The sequence below is a fragment of the Melospiza georgiana genome, chromosome 2 (genome assembly GCF_028018845.1).
Source record: "Melospiza georgiana isolate bMelGeo1 chromosome 2, bMelGeo1.pri, whole genome shotgun sequence".
Lineage (NCBI taxonomy): Eukaryota > Metazoa > Chordata > Aves > Passeriformes > Passerellidae > Melospiza > Melospiza georgiana.
The window spans coordinates 106869213-106889235 of NC_080431.1; the positions used below are offsets into that span (position 1 = coordinate 106869213).

General features: G+C 46.4%; 1 protein-coding gene across 1 annotated transcript; it reads left to right on the top strand.

Annotated features, from left to right (window-relative positions):
* Positions 1-9661: 9661 nt before the first annotated feature.
* On the top strand, positions 9662-18921 carry LOC131080588 (organic solute transporter subunit alpha-like). Its single transcript, XM_058018967.1, has 8 exons — positions 9662-9740; positions 11142-11293; positions 11412-11485; positions 12822-12980; positions 15599-15710; positions 16636-16782; positions 18148-18253; positions 18734-18921. The coding sequence occupies exons 1-8, from the start codon at positions 9662-9664 to the stop codon at positions 18919-18921; spliced, it is 1017 nt and encodes a 338-aa protein (XP_057874950.1).
* Positions 18922-20023: the final 1102 nt, after the last annotated feature.

The following is a 20023-nucleotide window of genomic DNA, read 5'->3' on the forward strand; positions in this document are numbered from 1 at the left end:
GTGATGACTTTTTGTATTACTCCAGACTCCATTTCTGCTCTTTGGACAGTCACAAATTTCTAGCTGTACCCCCTGACAGCTGCTAAGATGATGTGACAGATGCTGATAGGATGTGATTATTTTTAGTAATTTATGGCTCATAGTGCTCAAGGAATAAGCTGATCTGAACCAGTCTTTTGGCTAACACAAATGCCAGATAATAGAGCTATCCAGACTCCCTCTGCACACAAGGCTTTTAACCTTACACTTTGGAATAAATCACAACAGTTCTGCCCAGCAAAGACAAACATTTGAATTTGGTTGCCACTTCTCAAAGTATTATTGAAAAATTATACAATTTCAAATAGGACAATCATCAGAAGAATTCTTTTGTCTATTTGTGTGATGATTAAGAAATATTAATGTTTCTTGTCCTCCTGCATCCATCTCTGGAGGGACCTTTTCCTCCACACAGGTGCACTTCTGCCATTGCACAGATGAAAAAGCTCAGACTCAGGCTGCTTGACTTCCAAAATAGTTCTTGCCAAAACTAAACAGATACCAGAGCTATTGTCAATCTCCTTCACTGTATTCACAAGACCCCTGTTTCTGTCCAAATGAGCATGCAAAGGAAACAAAACATTTTAAGAGAACAGTATCATAAACCCCCAGAGGGGTGCAGGTTATTAATTATCAAGGCAATATCAGCACAATGTGAGTGCTTGGCTGTTTTATACTGGAAATCACAAAAAATGGCCATTGGAAGTACCCAGTTGTTCTCTTCAATGCCTTGTTTGCTTCTGGCAGCCTGAGCTGCCCCTGCCTGTCTCTGTGAGCTGGGGCAGAGTCACTGGAACCCCTGGGGTGACAGTGCAAGTACCCCAGACACACCAGTTCCAAAGGGAAAACTCCTCATGGGTCACCACAGGTTGTCAGAGGTTGCGAAAACATCCAGGGGTGTGCAGAAGAAGGCTACGGGGTCTTTTGCAAGTTATTGTTTCAGGATGTTTTTTTCCTTTTCTGCAGAACCACAAACAATGCAGCAGGGTTTGTAATTCAAAGCACAAACAATTCATCAAGGGCACCCCCAGCCTCGTGACAAGAGGCAAGTCCCTGGATTTGCAGTTTTGTGTCTGGGACACAATTCCTCAGCACAGGGATCAGAGGCACAGACAGCACTTGCCCAAAGACAGGGAGATGCACCAGAGATGCCATGCAGCCTTGCTCTTGCTAACAAATCTCAGAATTTTCTGGTTTACTGTGACTGTGCATTATTCCATAACATTCCAGACCATGCAGCTATCCCTGCACACTTCAGGTGTTTGGCTGAAGCCCAGCTTCCAGTTTTCATCTGCAGACAGTGCATCTTTGAGCTATTACAAATGTGTACCTAATGTTTATTTGAAGCATAATTATGTGTTTTCTTTACAGCCAAACTCTGCTCCAGATGCTCTTGCTTCTGTACCAAACATTTTCACCTCTCCATTTGGCTCTGTTTGTGCATGGAGTACAGGACAAAAATTCGAAATTGAATGTGGATGTTTGTGCTCTTCTTTCACCTTCACAGCTCACTACAAACTCAGACAGTGCCTGTGGCTTTTCAGTGTTTTCTGAACCACTAATTTCCCATGCACGTAGCAAGAGCTATAGCATTGAGGTAGCTTTCAAACAGCAAGAAACTGAAAACATCTTTTTTCCTGACTGTAACTTTCAAGATAAAATTTCTATTAATCATTTAGAGGGGGAAAAAACCAACAGGAGCTTCAGCTTTTTCACAGGCTGTCTTTATATAAAGGTAAAAAGTACAGTTTCAGGCTGTGCCCCTGATTTTGTAGGTGGGCAGTGTAGGATTTCACCCCTGCCCAGGCTGCTGGCACAGGCAGTCTCAGTGCCACAGTGCCTAAAGCCCATGCTGACAACATTTTGCCTTCATACATGTGTGCTCTTTTCTGCTTGCTCCACAAAACAGCATATCCCTAGTCTTGGAGCATGTTGTGTTTTGGGTTTTAAATTACATTACAATATTTTAATTATAATATTATATTAAAGTTTGTGTGTGCATGTTCTGATTTTGAGTTTGTTTTTTTTTTTTTTTTTTTTTTTTCCTTCCCAGTAATAGCAGTACAGAGAGAGCAGAAAACATTTCTGTCGTGTTGTGACCTGTTGGGAGAAATGCATGATGAGTCCTGCCCAGCACTGGCTGATGTGAAAGGAGCAGTCTGAGTCACTGAGGGCAGAGTGCCTGAGATGCCCCAGGCAGATGAACTGCACAACTTCTGAAGGGACCCCTGCTCTCCCCTCCAGGACACTGCTGTGTCCATAATCTCCAGAATGGTTTTGGCTCTGGAAACCCTGTTCCATAAGGAGGTCCTCAGCTTTTCCTAAGGTCTAGTGTCCTGAATCAAGCTGAAAAGAAGAAACTTCTATTAAAAACAAAACAAAACAAAAACAGAAACAAAAAACCAAACCAAACAAAACAAAACCAAACCAAACAAAACAACAAAAAACCCCAATGAATTTGTGTGTACTTCCCTTACTTTGAAGCATTATGTTTTTATTTACATTACTTTTTTATTTTAATGATTTGCAAAATGTTTCATATTCCAAAATTTGATTTGAACAGCAGATGCAAAATAATTCCTGTAGGAAATGTCAAGCTGAAATGTTTTTACATAAACTGAAGTTAAAAAATAGCTTCCTGACAATAAATCTTTTAAAAATCACCCCTCTTATCAGAAGCATCCCTTCAGCTGAACTGGCATTTTTGACACAAAATGTCAAAATTCTTGACAGCCCTGCACTAGAAGTTGTGGGTTATAAATCAGGACTGGAAAGGAAAAATCCACAGAAATTCACCCTAGAGACAGAACTCCTTAATCCTTATCTATTCCTTTTGATGCCCAAGATCTGTGAGGTTTGTCTTTGCCCATCAGTGCCCTTGGATGCCTGTGAGATGCTCTCAGAGTGGCATTTACCTGGTCCTTGAGGCATATTTGTCTCACTGCTCATCAACACTCCTTTGGGGAAAAGCTTCTCCCATTGCTGAGAAGCTCTGCAATCAAATATGTGTACTTTATCAGAGCAGGGAAAATGCACTCCCTGCCTCCACTCTCCCTCAGGATGCTGATTGTTGGCTACCCCCCTTTCCACCAGTTTGGGATCTTAATTTTATAAGGTTCTTTCAGCTCTTTGTTCTACTATGAAGTACCGTGAATTTCCTTTCTGTTATTCTACTGACACAGGCAATTGCTCCTAAGTTACTTTCAAAGGGTAAGACAGGGCAAATGATTACTTGTAACTGGAGGAAAGTGTAACAATACATTAAAAAATTAATAGTTTGATTCTGTCTCTGTATTTCTGCCCTTTATTGGCTGCCAGAAACTGATCTAGTGCTTTGGAGGTAAGATAAAATCACACTTGTTAGCTTCAGATTTAATGAAAGCCTCTCTCTTTTCTCTTTTATTGCTTCTGTACTGATAAGAGTCTTTGTCTAAGCTTTCCTCTTAAGAGCATGAAAGCTTCTGGCACACCTGGTATTCTTTTTTATGTAGAAATTTGTCCACCTGAATAAGCACTAAAATTACAATTCAGTTTTGTTATCTTTATTTCATTGTCGTGACTGTATTTATTTCTTTTTATAGTTGCTGTCATAATCCAGAGAACAATCAAATCCCCTTATTAATTTCTTTTACAGTGATACAGATGTTCCTTTTCTTACAATAATGACCCCCCTTTCCTGAAATGAGTAGTTTATTACTGGTGGTTGGTGAAAAATCCACAGATTTATAGTGGAAAAGGCTGACTTGCATGTATATCCAACTGTGTATTATGCTATAGCTGAAAAACAGGTTTTAATTTCATTATTAAACATGTACATTCCTTTGAAATCTGAACAATTTTAGCTGATTCTTCTGGTTCTTATCTGAGTATCCAAACTTGTGAGAAATGTGGTGTACAGTTGCCTATAGCACTGAAAATTTATGACTTATTTTTCTAACACAAATTTGTCCTGTTAGCTTGAACTCTGCTGAACAGTTCAAAAACTCAAATAGTTGGTTTTCCTTTCCTGTAATTTCACCCAGTTCCTCTGAATTTTCATCTAGTGCTCCATCTTTGACTGAAGCATAGCTTTGTTTAGGCAGAGCACACAGAGGAAATCTAAATTTCTTCTACAGGGAACTGGAGATACCTCTCTTCCTGAGAGTGAATGAATTAAGTCTAGGTTTTGGCATTATTTTAAATGATCAGTTAATATTATTTTTCCTCTCATATTTAATTTTTTCCTTCCTTTGTGTGAATGTTCCTTTTCTTTATAGTTATTTCTTTTTGCTTTCTGTCCATCGCAATGAAAAATGAAGAACCAGTTGCTTTCATTGTATTGAAACATTAAACCAAGTTTAAAGATTCCTTTTTCTATCACAAGTTTTTACTGACATTGTGAGTTTCTTGCATCAGTATAGATCACATCCTTTCATATAAACATAGTTTTGCAAGTACTTCTACGGTGCTTCCTGTGCCCACACTCTAGCAGAGGGACTGTTGAAGCTCTGCCTCTTTTTCCATGAAATGGATGTACAAATGCAGCATTTCAAATCCAGCAACAGCACTTACAAGGATAATTGCCTCTCCCATTGATGAGTGTTAGGCTCTTTCTGGGATGATTCAGTTTACCACCCTGCATCAGTTAGCCTCCAAATTGTCTTAAGCAAAGGCAGTGGGAGGAGGTTAAACAGCTCAAATAATTTGTCTCTGTCAAACTCACTGATTTATCTATGTGATTGGAGGTCCATGACTATCACCCTGTTTTTTTAAGTTTTTCTAAGCCTTCTGATATTTACATTATTGTAACAAACTTTCTCACACACTTTATGTAAATAACTTATTGTTTTGCATTCTTTTATAGAAGAAGTGCAATTTTATAAACTGTTGGTTTATCCAGTGTCATTGGAGGAGTGGCACTGTCATCCTCCAATCCACTGTCACTTTTAGAAATCTATAAATGTTAGAATCAAAAATTAAAAGTACTCTTGAAAGAACTGTGTGTCCACATCATGTTATTTTGTGTCCTATAGCGACACATGACCAGAGCTGTCAGCAGAGGAGAATCAGGCAGACATGGTAACATTTCCTTCTGGCACCTCTGGAGTTTGTTCATCTACAACTCAAATCCTTTGCTTTGTACAACAGAACCTGAAATGTCTGCCTTGTTTTTTAACCTGACTTAGCAAAGGCTGCTGCTCCACATATGGGTATCTGTCCCTGAAGTTCATAGTTGTTGAGGCCCTTTCAGAATCAGCTGAACCTTCTCCAGCTGATGTACATTTTCACTCACTAAAGGAATGTAAGGGTTCTGAAGTCTGTGTACCCCTCCAGGAGCTGAGTTAACCTTGCCTCAGAACTGCAGTGTAAGGTTTGTGGTTGGACTCAGTCATCTTAAAGGTCTTTCCCAGACTGAAGGATTCTGTGAAAGGGGCTGCATTTCCCATCTTTCCCATGGGCACTGATGATGCTGATGTCTGCTGCCCTTCCTACAACCAAAAGGCATTTTGGTTATAGGAATAGCCTATGCTATGTATCCTGTGCAATGGAGCTTTGAGTTTGTCCTGTGAGATAACCTGCAGGATGTTCTGCTGTTCAGTTTCTGAGCCACGGCTGACATCAGGATTTTATCTGCAGGCTTGGCCCTCCAGCATGGGGTAGAGGGGCTGTGTCACCTTCTGAAGGCCAATATTGCTCCACCAATGGCATCAGCTCCTCTGGACCACACACCATGGGACAATGACCACAACAGGCACCCTGTTTCTGTTCCACAGAGCTGAGAGGACCCAGTAATCCCTGCAGTGAGGTGGGTGAAAATGAAAGTCAACACAAAAATGGAGGAAAGATAAGCACCTGCAGTGCTCTTTAAAAGATGAACACAAGTAGAAGCAAAGGGTCAAAGCGGAAGCAAAGGTTTCTTGAGAAGAAACAAGTCTGAGCTGGGCAGTGTCTGGAAGGGGGCTGAACCACAAGCAACTTGACAGCCCCTGGTCAACAGAGGAAGGGAACTGAGTTCAGAGGTGGTTTTTAGTCTGAGGACCTGTGACAATCCCTTGATGCATCCAAATGGATAGGTGATCCATTTATAAATACTCATCCAGTGCTGAAGGTGGCTTTGGGGTTTGGTTAGTTCGTTGGTTTTTCACAGAAAATACAATATATTGAACTAAAAGGTTAAACCAAAAATTGAAATAGTGAAGCTGGGAGGAAAAAATACTCAGGGTTATGGGAATTTAAAGGATTCATTGTTGGTGCTTAGAGGGCAGAGCAGAGAGGGCAGAGCTGAAGAGCCTGGTCTAGGAAAGTGAGCACAGAGCAGCAGACCTCTGGTGTGGTAACTGAGGGATCATGGCACATTCTTCAGTTTGCTTTATCACATTTAAACACTGTCAGGCAAATATTGTTGCCAAGACACAGCCCAGAATGTGAGGAAGAGGTGATGCACACTCCCCCCAGGACCTATGTTAGCTTCTAAGGAAGTGGGTCCAATGTTTGACCCAAAAATGGCAAATGGAATCACAGTAGGTCTGAGGTTCTCTTTTTAGACTCTATTTTGCATGAGATGCTCCAGTAGAAGAAGAGAGCTGGAGAGTTGGACCCCTACAGCAGCAGGTAGGAATTAATCTTTAACTTCTAAACTTCAACATGTTAATTTTCTATAGGTTTGAGACAGGAAACTCTCTAATGCCATGTTCAGTGTCTGCTGCAGTATTTGTTCCAGACTGGTATTTCTGAATGGCATAAATAATACTGTCAAATCCAAAACTGTTATTGAGTGCAAGGAATTCTTGAGTCTCTTACACTTAGTGTATGAATGTCTTCAACACAATCATAGCCAAATCTGCCTCATTCAGAAAAAGGAATTCACAGGTAAGGGGGTTCTATTTTTAGCTTTCAGGGGCTGGCAGCCTAAAGAGGAACAGATGGAAATCCTGTTGTGTCTGCTCAGGAAAAACATTCAAAGGCCTTGGGCTGTCTTTAAATCTCAGCAATCCTAATGAGTTTTTGGTCACATTTTGGAATATGTGACCACCTGAAAATAGTTGGTTAAAAAAAAATCAAGCAAACAGTGTAGAAAATGAATGGTCTTTTGAGGTAATTTCCCTCTCTACCAGCAACTGTTTCTTCAGGATGAGAAAACAGACTTTCAAATAGAAAATAAGCTGGAACAGTGTTTCATGGATTTTGCCTGTATGTTTTTGCAGCTGGGTGGAGAATGCTCTGGGCAGATGTGAGAATTGGGCAGACACCACATTCCAGCAGCCACTTACTATCACATCCCTTCTGGTGAAAGGCTTTCATCCTCACCTCTCAATGCAGTGAAAACAACATCAGTAATGCCAAAGAAGACTCAAAATAAATTACTTTGATCGGTAACCAAGCTCTCCTGACAGTAGCAGACCAGGCTGTCAGTAGCCTCATGTCTTGCTCCCAAATCCTGCCACTGTGGAAGGAGCCTGCCTTCTCTCAGTTGGGTACCTGTGTTAGACAGTAAGCAGTCCCGTTCTCCCCTGCATCCTCGTGTTCCTGCTGGCAGTGTTTCAGTGTCTGGCCTGTCCTTCCTGTAAAACTCTGGGAAATCCTGTGAAAACTGTAAGATGACAGCCCTTACCACAAGGGCCCTTGGTGCTTAAAAATGTCCCTAAATTCCTCACCTGCCCACTTCAATTTGTTCAACATTCTAGAACACCACCATGATGTAGGGACGCCTCCATATGTATTTTAGCTAATTTGTGTCTTCCTTTTTCTATCCACGAATTTCTTGCAGTCCTGTGCATTTTGTCCTATGCTGATTCATGCTGTCATTTTTGAAGACTGTCCACTGTGGCCCCAGGATCTTTTTCATGAGTGGCAATCGTTTATCACTGCATAGGTGATTAGGACTGTCCTCCTTCCCCCGGACACCCTCTGTGCTCATTGTTACAGCGTGTCCCTGTCGTTTTGTCACCCAGGCAGTCACCATTTGGGTTGGCCAGCTTTCAGCCCGAATATCCTGAACAACCTGGTGGGTCACCAAATCCCATCATGGCAGTACTCATTCCCATTTCCTGGAAACAGCCTGAAAGCGCTCGGGCTGCAGAAAGAATCCTTCCAGCAGAGGGAAAGCGGAGAATCTCTCGGTACATTCCTGCCCTCCCTGTGCATCTCACCTCGGTGCAGCCAAGTGGATCGGGGAGCCTTTGGTGAAAGGCTCCATGAAGAGTCCCTCAAACACCTGTCCCACTCACAGAGCGTCTTCTGCCCGTGCCCTGGGGCTGGAGCGAGGGCGGACACAGCCCTGGACATCCCTGCCGTCCCCCCGGGCTGCTCCAGCGGCCCTCGGCTGCCGAGACCCGGCTCCAGGTGCCCCGACACGCTGGGGATGTGAATGTGGGCCCGGGCAGGACCGGCTGGGTGCCGCAAGCAGCTGCACAAGGGCCGGGCAGAGACACGGGGACCACCGGGGACAGCCGGGCCCGTGCCAGGCGGGGAGGCCGCGGGGTGGCCGCGCTGCCAGGGCTCGGCGCTGCCCCGGGCTATGCACTGTCCGGGCTATGCTCTGTCCGGGCTATGCACTGTCCGGGCTATGCACTGTCCGGGTTATGCACTGTCCCGGGCTCGGCCCTGTCCCGGGCTCGGCGCTGCCCCGGGCTATGCCCTGTCCGGGCTATGCTCTGTCCGGGCTATGCACTGTCCGGGCTATGCACTGTCCGGGCTATGCACTGTCCCGGGCTATGCACTGTCCGGGCAATGCACTGTCCGGGCTATGCACTGTCCGGGCTATGCACTGTCCCGGGCTATGCACTGTCCGGGCTATGCACTGTCCCGGGCTATGCACTGTCCGGGCTATGCACTGTCCGGGCTATGCACTGTCCCGGGCTATGCACTGTCCGGGCAATGCACTGTCCCGGGCTCGGCGCTGCCCCGGGCTATGCCCTGTCCGGGCTATGCCCTGTCCGGGCTATGCACTGTCCGGGCTGTGCACTGTCCGGGCTATGCACTGTCCCGGGTTGTGCACTGTCCGGGCTGTGCACTGTCCCGGGTTATGCACTGTCCCGGGCTATGCACTGTCCCGGGCTATGCACTGTCCGGGCTATGCACTGTCCCGGGCTATGCACTGTCCCGGGCTATGCACTGTCCGGGCTATGCACTGTCCCGGGTTATGCACAGTCCGGGCTATGCACTGTCCCGGGCTCTGCACTGTCCGGGCTATGCACTGTCCCGGGTTATGCACAGTCCGGGCTATGCACTGTCCCGGGCTATGCACTGTCCCGGGCTATGCACTGTCCGGGCTATGCATTGTCCGGGCTGTGCACTGTCCGGGCTATGCACTGTCCCGGGCTATGCACTGTCCCGGGCTGTGCACTGTCCGGGCTATGCACTGTCCCGGGCTATGCACTGTCCCGGGCTCGGCGCTGTCCCGGGCTCGGCTCTGTCCCGAGCTATGTACGGCCCCTGGCTCGGCGCTGTCCCGGGCTCGGTCCGTGCCGCCGTGCCGGGCGCCAGGAGGCAGCGCGGGCTCGGTCCGCGCCCGCCCCGGCCCGGGGTAATCATTAACCGGGCCCGGCCGCCGGCACCCGCCGCGCTTCGCCCGCACTCGGCTGGGACCGGCGGCCGGGCACGCAGCGACCCCAGCCCGGCACGGCCGGGGCTCCGCGCAGCCATGGAGGGCGAGGCCAACGGGACCCTGCACCCGGCCTGCGGCTCCAGCGAGCCGCCCTACTCGGAGGAGCTTCTCCGGAGTAAGTGCGGGGCGGGAGGAGAGGGGGCTGCCCGCCGGACAGCCGGGACAGCGCCCTCGGCACCCACTGCGGCGGGATGGCGGGGGCTGGCCCCGACCCTGTCCCTGTCCCTGCTGTTGTCCCTGCCTGTGTCCCTGTCCCTGCTGCTGCCTCTGCCCCTGCCTCTGCCCCTCTCCCTGTCCGTCCCTCAGCCCCTGTCCCTGCCTGTGCCCCTGTCCCTGCCCATCCCCTGTACCCTATCCCTGTCCCTGCCTGTGCCCCTGTCCCTGCCCATCCCCTGTACCCTGTCCCTATCCCCGTCCCTGCCTGTGCCCCTTCGCCGTTCTTCCCCGGCGAGGAAATCCCCGTTCGGAGGCCGGCACCCGCCTGTCCCGGCGATCCTCCGCCTGTCTGGGGCCCGAGCATGCTCCGGGGCAGGGCGGGCTCGGCTGGGCTGGCTCAGAACGGGGCTGCGGCGGGAACCGAGCGCTGAACCGGCCCCGGGAGCCGCGCCGGGTCTCGGGCTCCCTCCGGTGAGATTCGGGGAGTGGAGGTGTCGCTGAGACGTGAACTGCCCCGCCTGCAGCCAAGTCTGGAAGTGCCGGGGTTTTTTGAAGCAGTTTAGGTTAAAGAGGCTGCGGCAGAGGCTCTGCTTTGCCTTCCAATAGGCTGCGGGTCCGGCAGGAGTTAGTACCGATGATGAGCGTGAACTACTACTGAATTAAGCATGCGGTGCCTTTTTCTGCCTCTGGAAACAAATCCCTTGGGAGAAAATGCCCTTCAGCTGTCAGCTGTGGGTCAAAGTTCATACCCATACCCACTGTCAATGATAAAACCTACAATCTATGGGTAAATGTTGAAATGTTCAAGGGAGAAGCAATAAAGATTTTGGTGAAGACACCAAGTTTTATCTCGGGCTTGGGATATCAGGGACTTTTCCTTCCATTGCTGGTGTGCCCTACAAAATTCCACAGAGCTTCTAGTAAGTTTGCCTGCCTCAGGAAGTTACTTGTAACATGCCTATGAGCATATGATGGAAGCAGAGAACTGAGTGAATACATGTTTGCTTGTAGCCTGCCTGGAAAAGTTCCCAGATTATGTATTTATTTCTGCTACATATTTACATTCATCTCAGGATATTTGTCCTGGAACTCCCCCTTTCTGAAAGGCACTATTGCATAATGCTTTCAGAAGGTGAAGGCGTATTCTTCCTGCCTGCTGTCTGTGGATCCTGGAAAGATTTAGTCATGAACTTCAGTATTTGAATGGTTCTGTGGAGTCAGTGTCTGCCTGTGTAACTAGGGATGAGAGCAAGTATCTGCAGGAATATGGCAAAGAAGCCCCTCAGAGATGGTGTTGTTACATTAATATTTGAGAAGTTCATGAAATAAATCAGAACTGTTTGTTTTTCTCTCTCTGCAGGCCTAGACCTTCCAGGGAGATTTCTCTTTGCAACCTTGACTCTGATGACGCTCATTGCCATTCTGGTGTTTATAGAGGAAGCAGTCTACATCTACAGGAAAATCCCCTCCTCCAAAAGATCAATCATAATTTGGATTAATGCTGCAGCGCCTGTAAGCTAACACGGAAATGAGATAAAATTCAATGTTGAAAATTAGGATTCCCTGAAAATCCACAGGGGCCACATGAGTTCTCTGCCCTTCATACAACCTTCCTCCCTTTTCTTTGTAGGTGATCTCCACTACTTCATGCATTGGCATGTGGGTTCCTCGCTCAACAATGTTCACAGATTTCACAGCAGGAATGTGAGTGTTCTGCTTGTGTCTAGGTGTTGCTCCAAACCCTGAATTTCTTCCCTTTCAACATCTGCTGCTCTTGGTAACACAGTCATTCTGTAAATTTAACAATTCAGTAATTTCTTTGTTTGAGTTGAAATCTCTTGGCAGCTCTTTCCTGGGAGGTGGAAAATGCTGAAACAGTTCCCAGTGCTCCAGTCCCCCAGTGTGGTAATGTCAGTGTGAAGGATCTGTGACTCACATGTAATTGATTCCTTGCACTGACAGTCTCCTTGGAGCAGCAGTCTGTCTTTCCTCTCTCTGCATGCCATGTGGAACGAGAGTCTGGCCTGGGACTCCTTCCCTGCACTGTTACCAGTGATGAGCCATGGAGGTCTGTTATTAATGGTGCCAAGTGAGCCCCCAGTGAGCACATCAGGGTAAAAATGTTCCACAGCTGTCCTGATGAAAGCACTTTATGTGTGAGCATGACAGCTCTGGCACGCACAGAGAAGAAGGGAGAAATGTGCTCCCTGCCTTCTGGGGGGGATGGCACAGCCCTGGTGGGCAGGACTGAGTGGGGATGTGCCATGGCCCTGAGCACTCCACACCTGGAGATGAGTAACAGGGTAACAGAGGAGGGACAACACAGGAGTAGGGAATACTGCTGGCATGTGGCAGTGTGTGCAGGTAGTGCAGATTGCCAGAAGCTTCCAACAGTCCAGTCCTGTGGCACTTCAAGCATGTTTAAATTCCCTCTCCTCCCTTCCCCAAGCTGCAGGCAGTGCAGCAGAGGACCTCTTTTATTGATTGGGTTTCCATGTTTGGCGGCACAATCTGCAGTTCCTGGGTAGGGTTGAGACTGTGCAGCTGGGGAGGGAGGGAGGGAGAGGTGGGGTTGCAGCAGTCGGAGCTTTGTCTGCAGAGGAACCACGCCCTGCCTGGGCCAGCACGTTCAGTGGTAGCTATTTATGTGAACCTAGCCATGTTGGTTGGTTGAAAGCCATGTTTGAGGAGCAAGAGGACTTGTTCTAAAAGGTCCAGACTAGTGAGAACTAGGTAACTTATGGACAAACACAGCCAGAATGAAGGGGCCAGGAAAGCCTGTCCTTTAACAGCCCCAGCCCCCAGAGCGGCTTTGGGAAATGCCATCCCTGCTCTGTGCCTCAGTTCATTCCTCCCTCAGTGAGGGTAGAACTGCTCCTCCAAGGTGATGGAAAGCAGAAGGTGTTTCAAAGATAGAGCTAGAGCTTTTGTTGATTGGGAAGCACAAGCTGTAAAAACCCTGCACAGGAGGTGGCCCTGCCCTGCACAGGCATATGAGACACACAAACAAGTTTGAGCTGGAATTCTCTCCCTCTCCTAGATTTTTTGCCATAGTTATCCACAAGTTCCTGATGATGATGATTAAAGAGTGTGGAGGGCAGAAGGTGCTGCTCAGACGCTTTGAAAATGGTCACTTCACCATCACCACCGGCCCCTGCTGCTGCTGCTGCCTCTGCCTCCCTCGTGTGCCCATCACCAGGTGAGCCACCCCTTCAGGATTCCCTTTAAGGAGCTTGGAAACGGCTGCTGGAATTCAGCCAGCTCGGCAGGGCCAGGCTCACAGCAAAGCTCCCCAAAAGTCAGTCTCAAGATGCCTCAAACTGTTTATTTTAAACAGCATCCTCACTCTGGGGCTGTACACCACCACTAATTTATTTAGTTTCTATAATGCAGAGGTGTGTGGGTGGAGAAATTTCTACTCTAGAAAACCTAATAATTGACATTTCAGGTTTTTTTTTCATTCCAAAAGGGAACAAATGTCTCAAGATTGGGTATTTTCACAAGCAGAATTGTCAAATGGAGGCTCTCTTGATAGAAAATTTCTCTCACTTTGATAAAATGGAAATGTTTCATTCTGATTTTGACTTTAAAACTACTTGAGGTTAAAACAATTTTTAGAACAAAAAGTAGATGTAATTCTTGTAAAGCTTCGTTCTCAATGAAATGGCATTGTCTAGTGAGGCAAAAGCAGGTGTTTTCTTCTCCTAAACTTAGTATTAAAGCATCTTTGAGAAGGGGGGTGAGGATGGAGAGCTCCAGGAGCCAATATGCTGTAACATAAACCTGTCCTCCTTTGGCACTGCCTCCTCTGGTCAGTGTCACCCCTCACTCACACACCTCTCCGCAGCCTGGAAGCCTCCTGTGTTTCCATCAGCTTTCCTACTGGCATAGAGCACGAGACTGATTCTCTCATTATAGGCAAAACCTGAGGGACTGAAAAGAAACCTTTTTGTGAGGGTGTGGACTTGAGTGTCCTAGGGGATTGTACAATCTGCTTAAAGAAAAGCAGCAAACAGAACACAGCATAGTGGTTTCTCATGCATTTTCAAAAATTCTAACTTTTTACTACAATGTTTTTTCCTTAAACTGCCTCATTGGGTATTAGAATTTAAACTTTAGTTTCCATAATTTTATTTTAATAGAGCATAGGTTGTAGCAGCTGGGAGCTTGGGAGAGGATCCCCTACTCTGCCTTGCTGTTGTTCAGCCCAGTGGCAGCTTGTGCAGGATGATGTCAGCTAATATGGACTCACTTCAGGAGCTACACAGTGCCTGCTACTGCTGGCAGGAAGGACAGATCTCTGTTGGGATAAAAAACCCAGGCTTTTTGCTCTGCAGAGGGCTTAGGCCTCCTTCTGCAGTGTCTGTACCACTGGAAACCCATCTGCTCTCTGCTTCTAACCTCCAGCCTTTTCCCAGTGCAGGGTACCTTAAAAAAAAAAAAAGATATTGGCAAGCTATGAGAGAGAAAAGTCAGTCTCACATTCCTTCCATAGGTATCTATGGGGAAACAGGGAGCTATCCCAAGGGAGGGATTCATTCTTTAAAAAAAACAAGATACATCTGCAGTGCTGGGGAAAACAACAAGGTACAGGTGAGGCAGTGTGACAATCCATGCACAGGGAGAGATGTGGCAGGAGAGATCTGGTGGTCAGTAAAGGTGGGCCTGTGTTAACAAGGGAAGCAGCTCATGGCATGGCAGTGACTGCACTCTTTGTCATATGTATGATTCTTTAAAGCTCTGTGGGAAAAATAAATCTTTGAGAAGGCACACACTGGCCCATTGCAGGTCTTTCCACATGTGTTTGTGCTGTTGATAATCCTGTGGTTACCAGCTATATTCATTGAGCAATTCCTGTAATTCCTGGTTCATAGCTGTATCCTTTAACACATAAATGGCAGCCTGCCGTCTGTGAGACATCTCTGATGGCAGGGCCCAAAGAACTCCAGTGAAAACAACACTGAAAATATGAAAAAATAATGCACAGTTAACAGACTGAAACATGAAGCAGCTGTAGCAGCTGCAGCTTCCCCTGTGAAATCTGAAGGAGAGCTCAGGTCAGTCAGCTTCCATGCCCTCTGTTAGAAAGCTCATCTGCCCCTCTCCTGGTGGGCTGCAGATCTGGCTGGCCAGGTTACAGGTGTGCCCTGGACCCACTTTACAGTGGCAGAGGTGAAGGAATCCTGGCCAGGTTACAGGTGTGCCCTGAACCCACTTTACAGTGACAGAAGTGAAGGAATCCTGAGCTCTCCTGCCAGCCTTGTGCAATTTGCCAAGTTAGGGGCTGTCCCTTCCTTCTGTTAGCCCAGAGGGGCAAGCCCAGATCTTACATGGTGCTCTTCAAGATGCACTGAGGAACCACCAGTCCTTTCACCTAGGGCTGTGTGATCCCCTTTCTTGATCTACCACAGGACTGGGAAGTGGCTGAACAGGCTGATTTGTCCAGTTTCATGGGAGGGCTGCAATAATAAGGCAACAAGGCAAGAGCAAATGGCATCATTGTTCAGGAACCGGTTGTGCAGCTCCTGTCTCCCTGGCTGGCTTCAGGGCAGAGAAAGACATCATGTTTTGCCCAGCCTTGGTTAGTATGTACTTGCTGCAGAGCAGGAAAAGTACTATTTTTGTAGAGACTTTATTAAATAAACACTGGGAAATTCTTGGAAATATTTTCTAATCTTGAAGCTGTTCCTGCCCAGATTTTAGCTACATGCTACAGGAGTGGAAAAGTTCTGCGGTTGACAGAATCCAGAAAATGTTATTAAGGTTGCTAATACATCTTGGCCTATCTAATTTTGTGTTGCCTTTTTTTTTATCCAGGCAAACCCTCTTTTGGCTGAAGCTGGGCACCTTTCAGTTTGCTGTCTTTCGGCCTGTGCTCGTATTTTTATCAATAGTGCTTTGGACTAATGGCAATTACGTTCTTTACAATGTAAGTAACCATTTTAATCAGAGAAGGTCCTCAAAATCCATAGGTTTCAAGGCTGATGTAACTATCTTAGCCTACAACTAAACTGTGACATCTGGGACCACTTCTAAGTGAGGTCCCAAGTGAGTGTGACCACTTCCTTACTGTAATCTTTTGACACCTGAAGCATGTAATTTCCTGACATCCTTGATTTCTGCCTTCCTTGGCTCTCTTGGAAAGAAATTGAGCATCAGAGGGGGTTGGGCATCAGATTGTACATTTCCCAGCTGGTATGGTTAGAATAGCAGGACTGCAAGTTGCTCTGTGGGATGTATCTGCCCTGTGTTTTGTAAGGTACAGCCTTAAGAAATAAGTGTATGTACTGGCATGTTAACAGGAAGCCTAATTCTGTGTTTTTCAGCAAGACATGGTGATTTTCATATCTGTGCAAAATGAAAAGATAGTACTGTACTTCTGCTTTGTACCATGCAACCTGCAAGCTGATGGAGAAAACTGTACCTGATAATAATTTGGCGCCTCTTGGATAACTCGGACTAAAAGCAATATTTTTGTTGTTGTTTCGTGGTATGAAATGAAGGACCCACCTGAGATGTCAGGCTGAACCTGCTCTCATGAGCTGTTGAGCATTGCCAGGTGCTGCTGGGGTCTCTGTAAAGGCAAACACTCCATGGCTGGCCATTGCAACACTGAGGGTTGTGTCACTGGCACCTCCCCAGGCTGGACACGTCCCTGTGTTGGTGCCTGCAGGACAGAGCCTGTGCCAGTGCTCCAGATGGTACTGGGCACTTCCCCATGTAAAACCCAATAATTGCTGCTGCCACCAGCTTTCATGCAGATAGAAAAATGCATTTTAACATCATCCAGTTCACAGCTTCTTCCTGGAAACACTGAAGTAAGGTTGTATAAGGTTGTGGGATTTGCTTCTCAGGTGTCTCCCAAAGGACCTGCACTGTGGATCAGCTGCTTCATTGGTGCCCTCACCCTTTGTGCTCTGTGGGCAGTAGGAATCATGTTTCGAAAAGTTAGGATTCTCCTTAAGTGTAAGAACATTATCCCAAAGTTTGCTCTTTATCAGGTGAGAACTTTAATATTTCTGGCAAGTATTTCTCTAAACTGCTGATACTACTCTGCCTTTCTTGTTCTTGCTCCTTTCCTGAAAATTTATGGTATTTTTTCCCATTAAATGCACTGTGCAAAGCCATATTTTTACCTGATTAAAGCTGCATCCCTTTCTAGCACTCTCCTTGGCTGCTGCTCAGTTTTACTTTGAGCCAATTCACCTCTAGTCTCAGGAGTGCTGGAGACGTGAAAGCCACGTAAAATCTATCTGTCTTAGACCACTGAAATCACAACAGCACTTTCTGTGGGGCTTGAAGGAAGCTTTGTAGCTGTGGTATCCTGAAATGCAATATTCAAATGCTGGTGTGTACCTCAGAGAGGAGATGTTGCATTGTGCAGGCAGCTGTTGTTTGAACTGTTCCAGCATTTCACATTATGCTGTTTTAACAGTATTTTTCTTGGCCATTCTGCACTTTAGATTTAGATAATACTGAAAATACTGGCTGCAAATCATTAAACAGTAAGGAACAGAAGCACACAGGTTAGATTGAAAAAGCACAGTGACAAGGCCACCCTCTTCCACATCACTCTGAAGAGAGCCCAGCAGAATCCTTGGAAATGTCTCCCTCTTGAACAGGACATGCATCAAGGCTGGTGCACTGAGTTGGGTAAATTATTAAGCACTAATAAAGGCAGCAAACAGGATGGTCACACCTGCAAAGCTGTGTCAGGGTGAATTCAGGTTTGGGATGGCAAACTGTGTTGATGTGAGGGTTTAGACTCTGGCAGTTCCACCAGCAGCCACAGAGGCACTTGGACAACTCCATGGCAGCAGCAAAGGTCTGGCTCAATGGAATAGGATGAGCAAGTGGTGGCTCATGAACTCGAGCTGTGAAGAGTCCCTCAGACCTTCTGGCAAAGCCAGTCTCATAATTTGGGGACCACAACATCTCCATGCTGTGGCAAAAAGAGGAGACAACAGGAAAAATGTTCTTTGAGTCTTTTTTCCACTAAGGAAGAACATAAGCTCTCAGGTCAAATTAATTGTAATTTTTTAAACATAGTTGCCTATTATTCAGAACTCAGTATTATTTGAAATCCCTGCTGGGAAGTCTGTGTATAATGTACCTCCCAAATGAAGGCCTGAGAAGAAATGCTTTTCAAGTCCAGGATTAATTTAATGTTCCTATTCAGAGCAATATCATCCTGACCATAAGATGAATTCTGCAGAATGGCAGCACCCTGCTGGCAGGTGGGGGGAAAGGGAGGGCAAGCAAGGAGGAATGAGGCAAAGGAGGTTCTGTTATCAAAGCAGAATTGTTGTGTGAACTGTAAACCCCTTTCTGGTAGCTAAGGCATTTGTTTTCTGTTTCTGGTGCAGTTTATTGTCATTCTGAACCACCTGCAGACCACTATTATCAACATATTCGCCACACAAAAAATCATTCCCTGTGCTCCACCACTCTCCTCTACAGCCAGAGGATCATGTAAGTTTTCTGGGGGAAGAATGTTCTTCATTGACTTATAAAAGTACCAGTTCATTGTTGCTGATGGCAATCTCTGGTGTTTTCCCAAAATACAAATTTCATGGTATCACTAGCTTTTGGAGAATCTCGATTTTAGTTTAAAAACAGTAACAAAAGTTTCATAGCTGTCATGATTGTAGAGAACAACTTGATAATGAGAAGAGCTGGAATCAGAAATGAGAGGAAAAGAAATCAACATGCATAATTACTGTTAAATCTCTTATATTTTGGATGCATAATTTATTGCATTCTTATTGATGGGCAGTACTGGAATTCTGTAACTGATGTCATTGCTCAGTGTGAGAGACACAGGGGCAGGATGAGAGAGTTTGTTCCTTTTGCACAGGTGAAAATTAATAAGCCAATTATTCTTTTTTTGTCTGATAGTAATTTCCCCTTTTGGGGGGCTTTTCTTTATGTCATTTTTTCTTTTTTTGGCAGACATTGCCCAGCAGCTGCTCATCATGGAAATGTTTCTGATAACTGTAATCTCCAGGGTGTTCTATCGGAGGAAATACCACGACCTGGAGCCTCCGGAGTGCGTGGCTGAAGAACCTGGGGACAAGAAGCAGAGTCCTGAGGTTATCCTCAATGGTGCAGCTGTGCAAGATGCATTGCCAAAGGTTTAGAAGTGCTCCTGTTATGCAGGAGCTGTAAGATCAGCTTCAGCAACTTCTTGCACCAAAAATAGCCCCTGTCCATGTCAGAGCATGGCATGAGTGCCTGTGAGCTGCAGTGCTGAAAGACCAGTAAAGATAATCCTGCTGATTCTCCAGCCGTGTGGGCATGGTGTGAGGGCTTTCACACCATGTAATTTACTAAGATTTTATACCATTTTATACTGTTACTGTGCACTTGATGGTGCCAACCTGTCTTACAATACAATTTTAGTTTTATTTTTTAGCTATTAGCATGGCTATGATTTAGAGTTAATTCCAGAGTAATTATTTTTCATCTTTTTTGACTTTTAAAAAAGCTTATTTCACCCTGGATTGCTGTCATATGTCCAACACAGCATTTTTCCATGCTTCCTCCATAACAACAGATCATCTCTCACTCTACACCACGAGCTCACCATAGCTAATTCTGATCAGTAAATATAATCTCATCTTTGTTCTGAAATCCCCAAACACATGTGGGCTCTTCACCTACAGAAACAATGATGTCTCTAGGGCAAGACTTTTTACATTCCTACTCAATTCACCTCCTAAATTGGTAAATACAGTTACTGTTTGTGAATATGTCAGGTGTTCTTCCTGTGGACAGCAGGTTCTCTGTCACTGGCCTGGAAAAGGAAAGTAGGAGAGTCTGGGATGTCTCTGGTCTGTGATGCCATGTGGTGCTTTGGTTCTCTGCTTGGTGGATGGGGATAATGACACTCAGGGTCCCTGCACTGACAGTGAGTTGGGAGTCACTGGAAGGGCTGTTGGGGTGCTGGTCAGCAGCCAGCTGGACAGGAGCCAGCGTGTCCCCAGGCCCCCAGGAGGGCCAGTGGCCTCTGGCCTGGATCAAGAGTGTGGCCAGCAGGCCCAGGGCAGGGCTGTCCCCCTGGTGAGGCCACAGCCCAAATCTTTTGTTCAGGTTTGAGCCCCTGATGACAAAGAGGACATTGAGGTGCTGGAGTGTGTCCAGAGCAGGGCAAGAGAACAAAGCCAGGCAGATTGGAGTCACAGGACACTTTGGGTTGGAAGAGACCTTTAAAGGGCATCCAGTCCAAGCACCTGCAGTGAG

What these genes read in the sequence shown, in the direction of transcription:
- LOC131080588 (XM_058018967.1), top strand. Translation starts at nt 9,662, where the DNA reads ATGGAGGGCGAGGCCAACGGGACCCTGCACCCGGCCTGCGGCTCCAGC. An exon ending in GCAATTACGTTCTTTACAAT is followed by an intron (nt 15,711 to 16,635) that starts GTAAGTAACCAT and finishes TTTGCTTCTCAG; the next exon opens with GTGTCTCCCAAAGGACCTGC. An exon ending in CTCTACAGCCAGAGGATCAT is followed by an intron (nt 18,254 to 18,733) that starts GTAAGTTTTCTG and finishes TTTTTTTGGCAG; the next exon opens with ACATTGCCCAGCAGCTGCTC.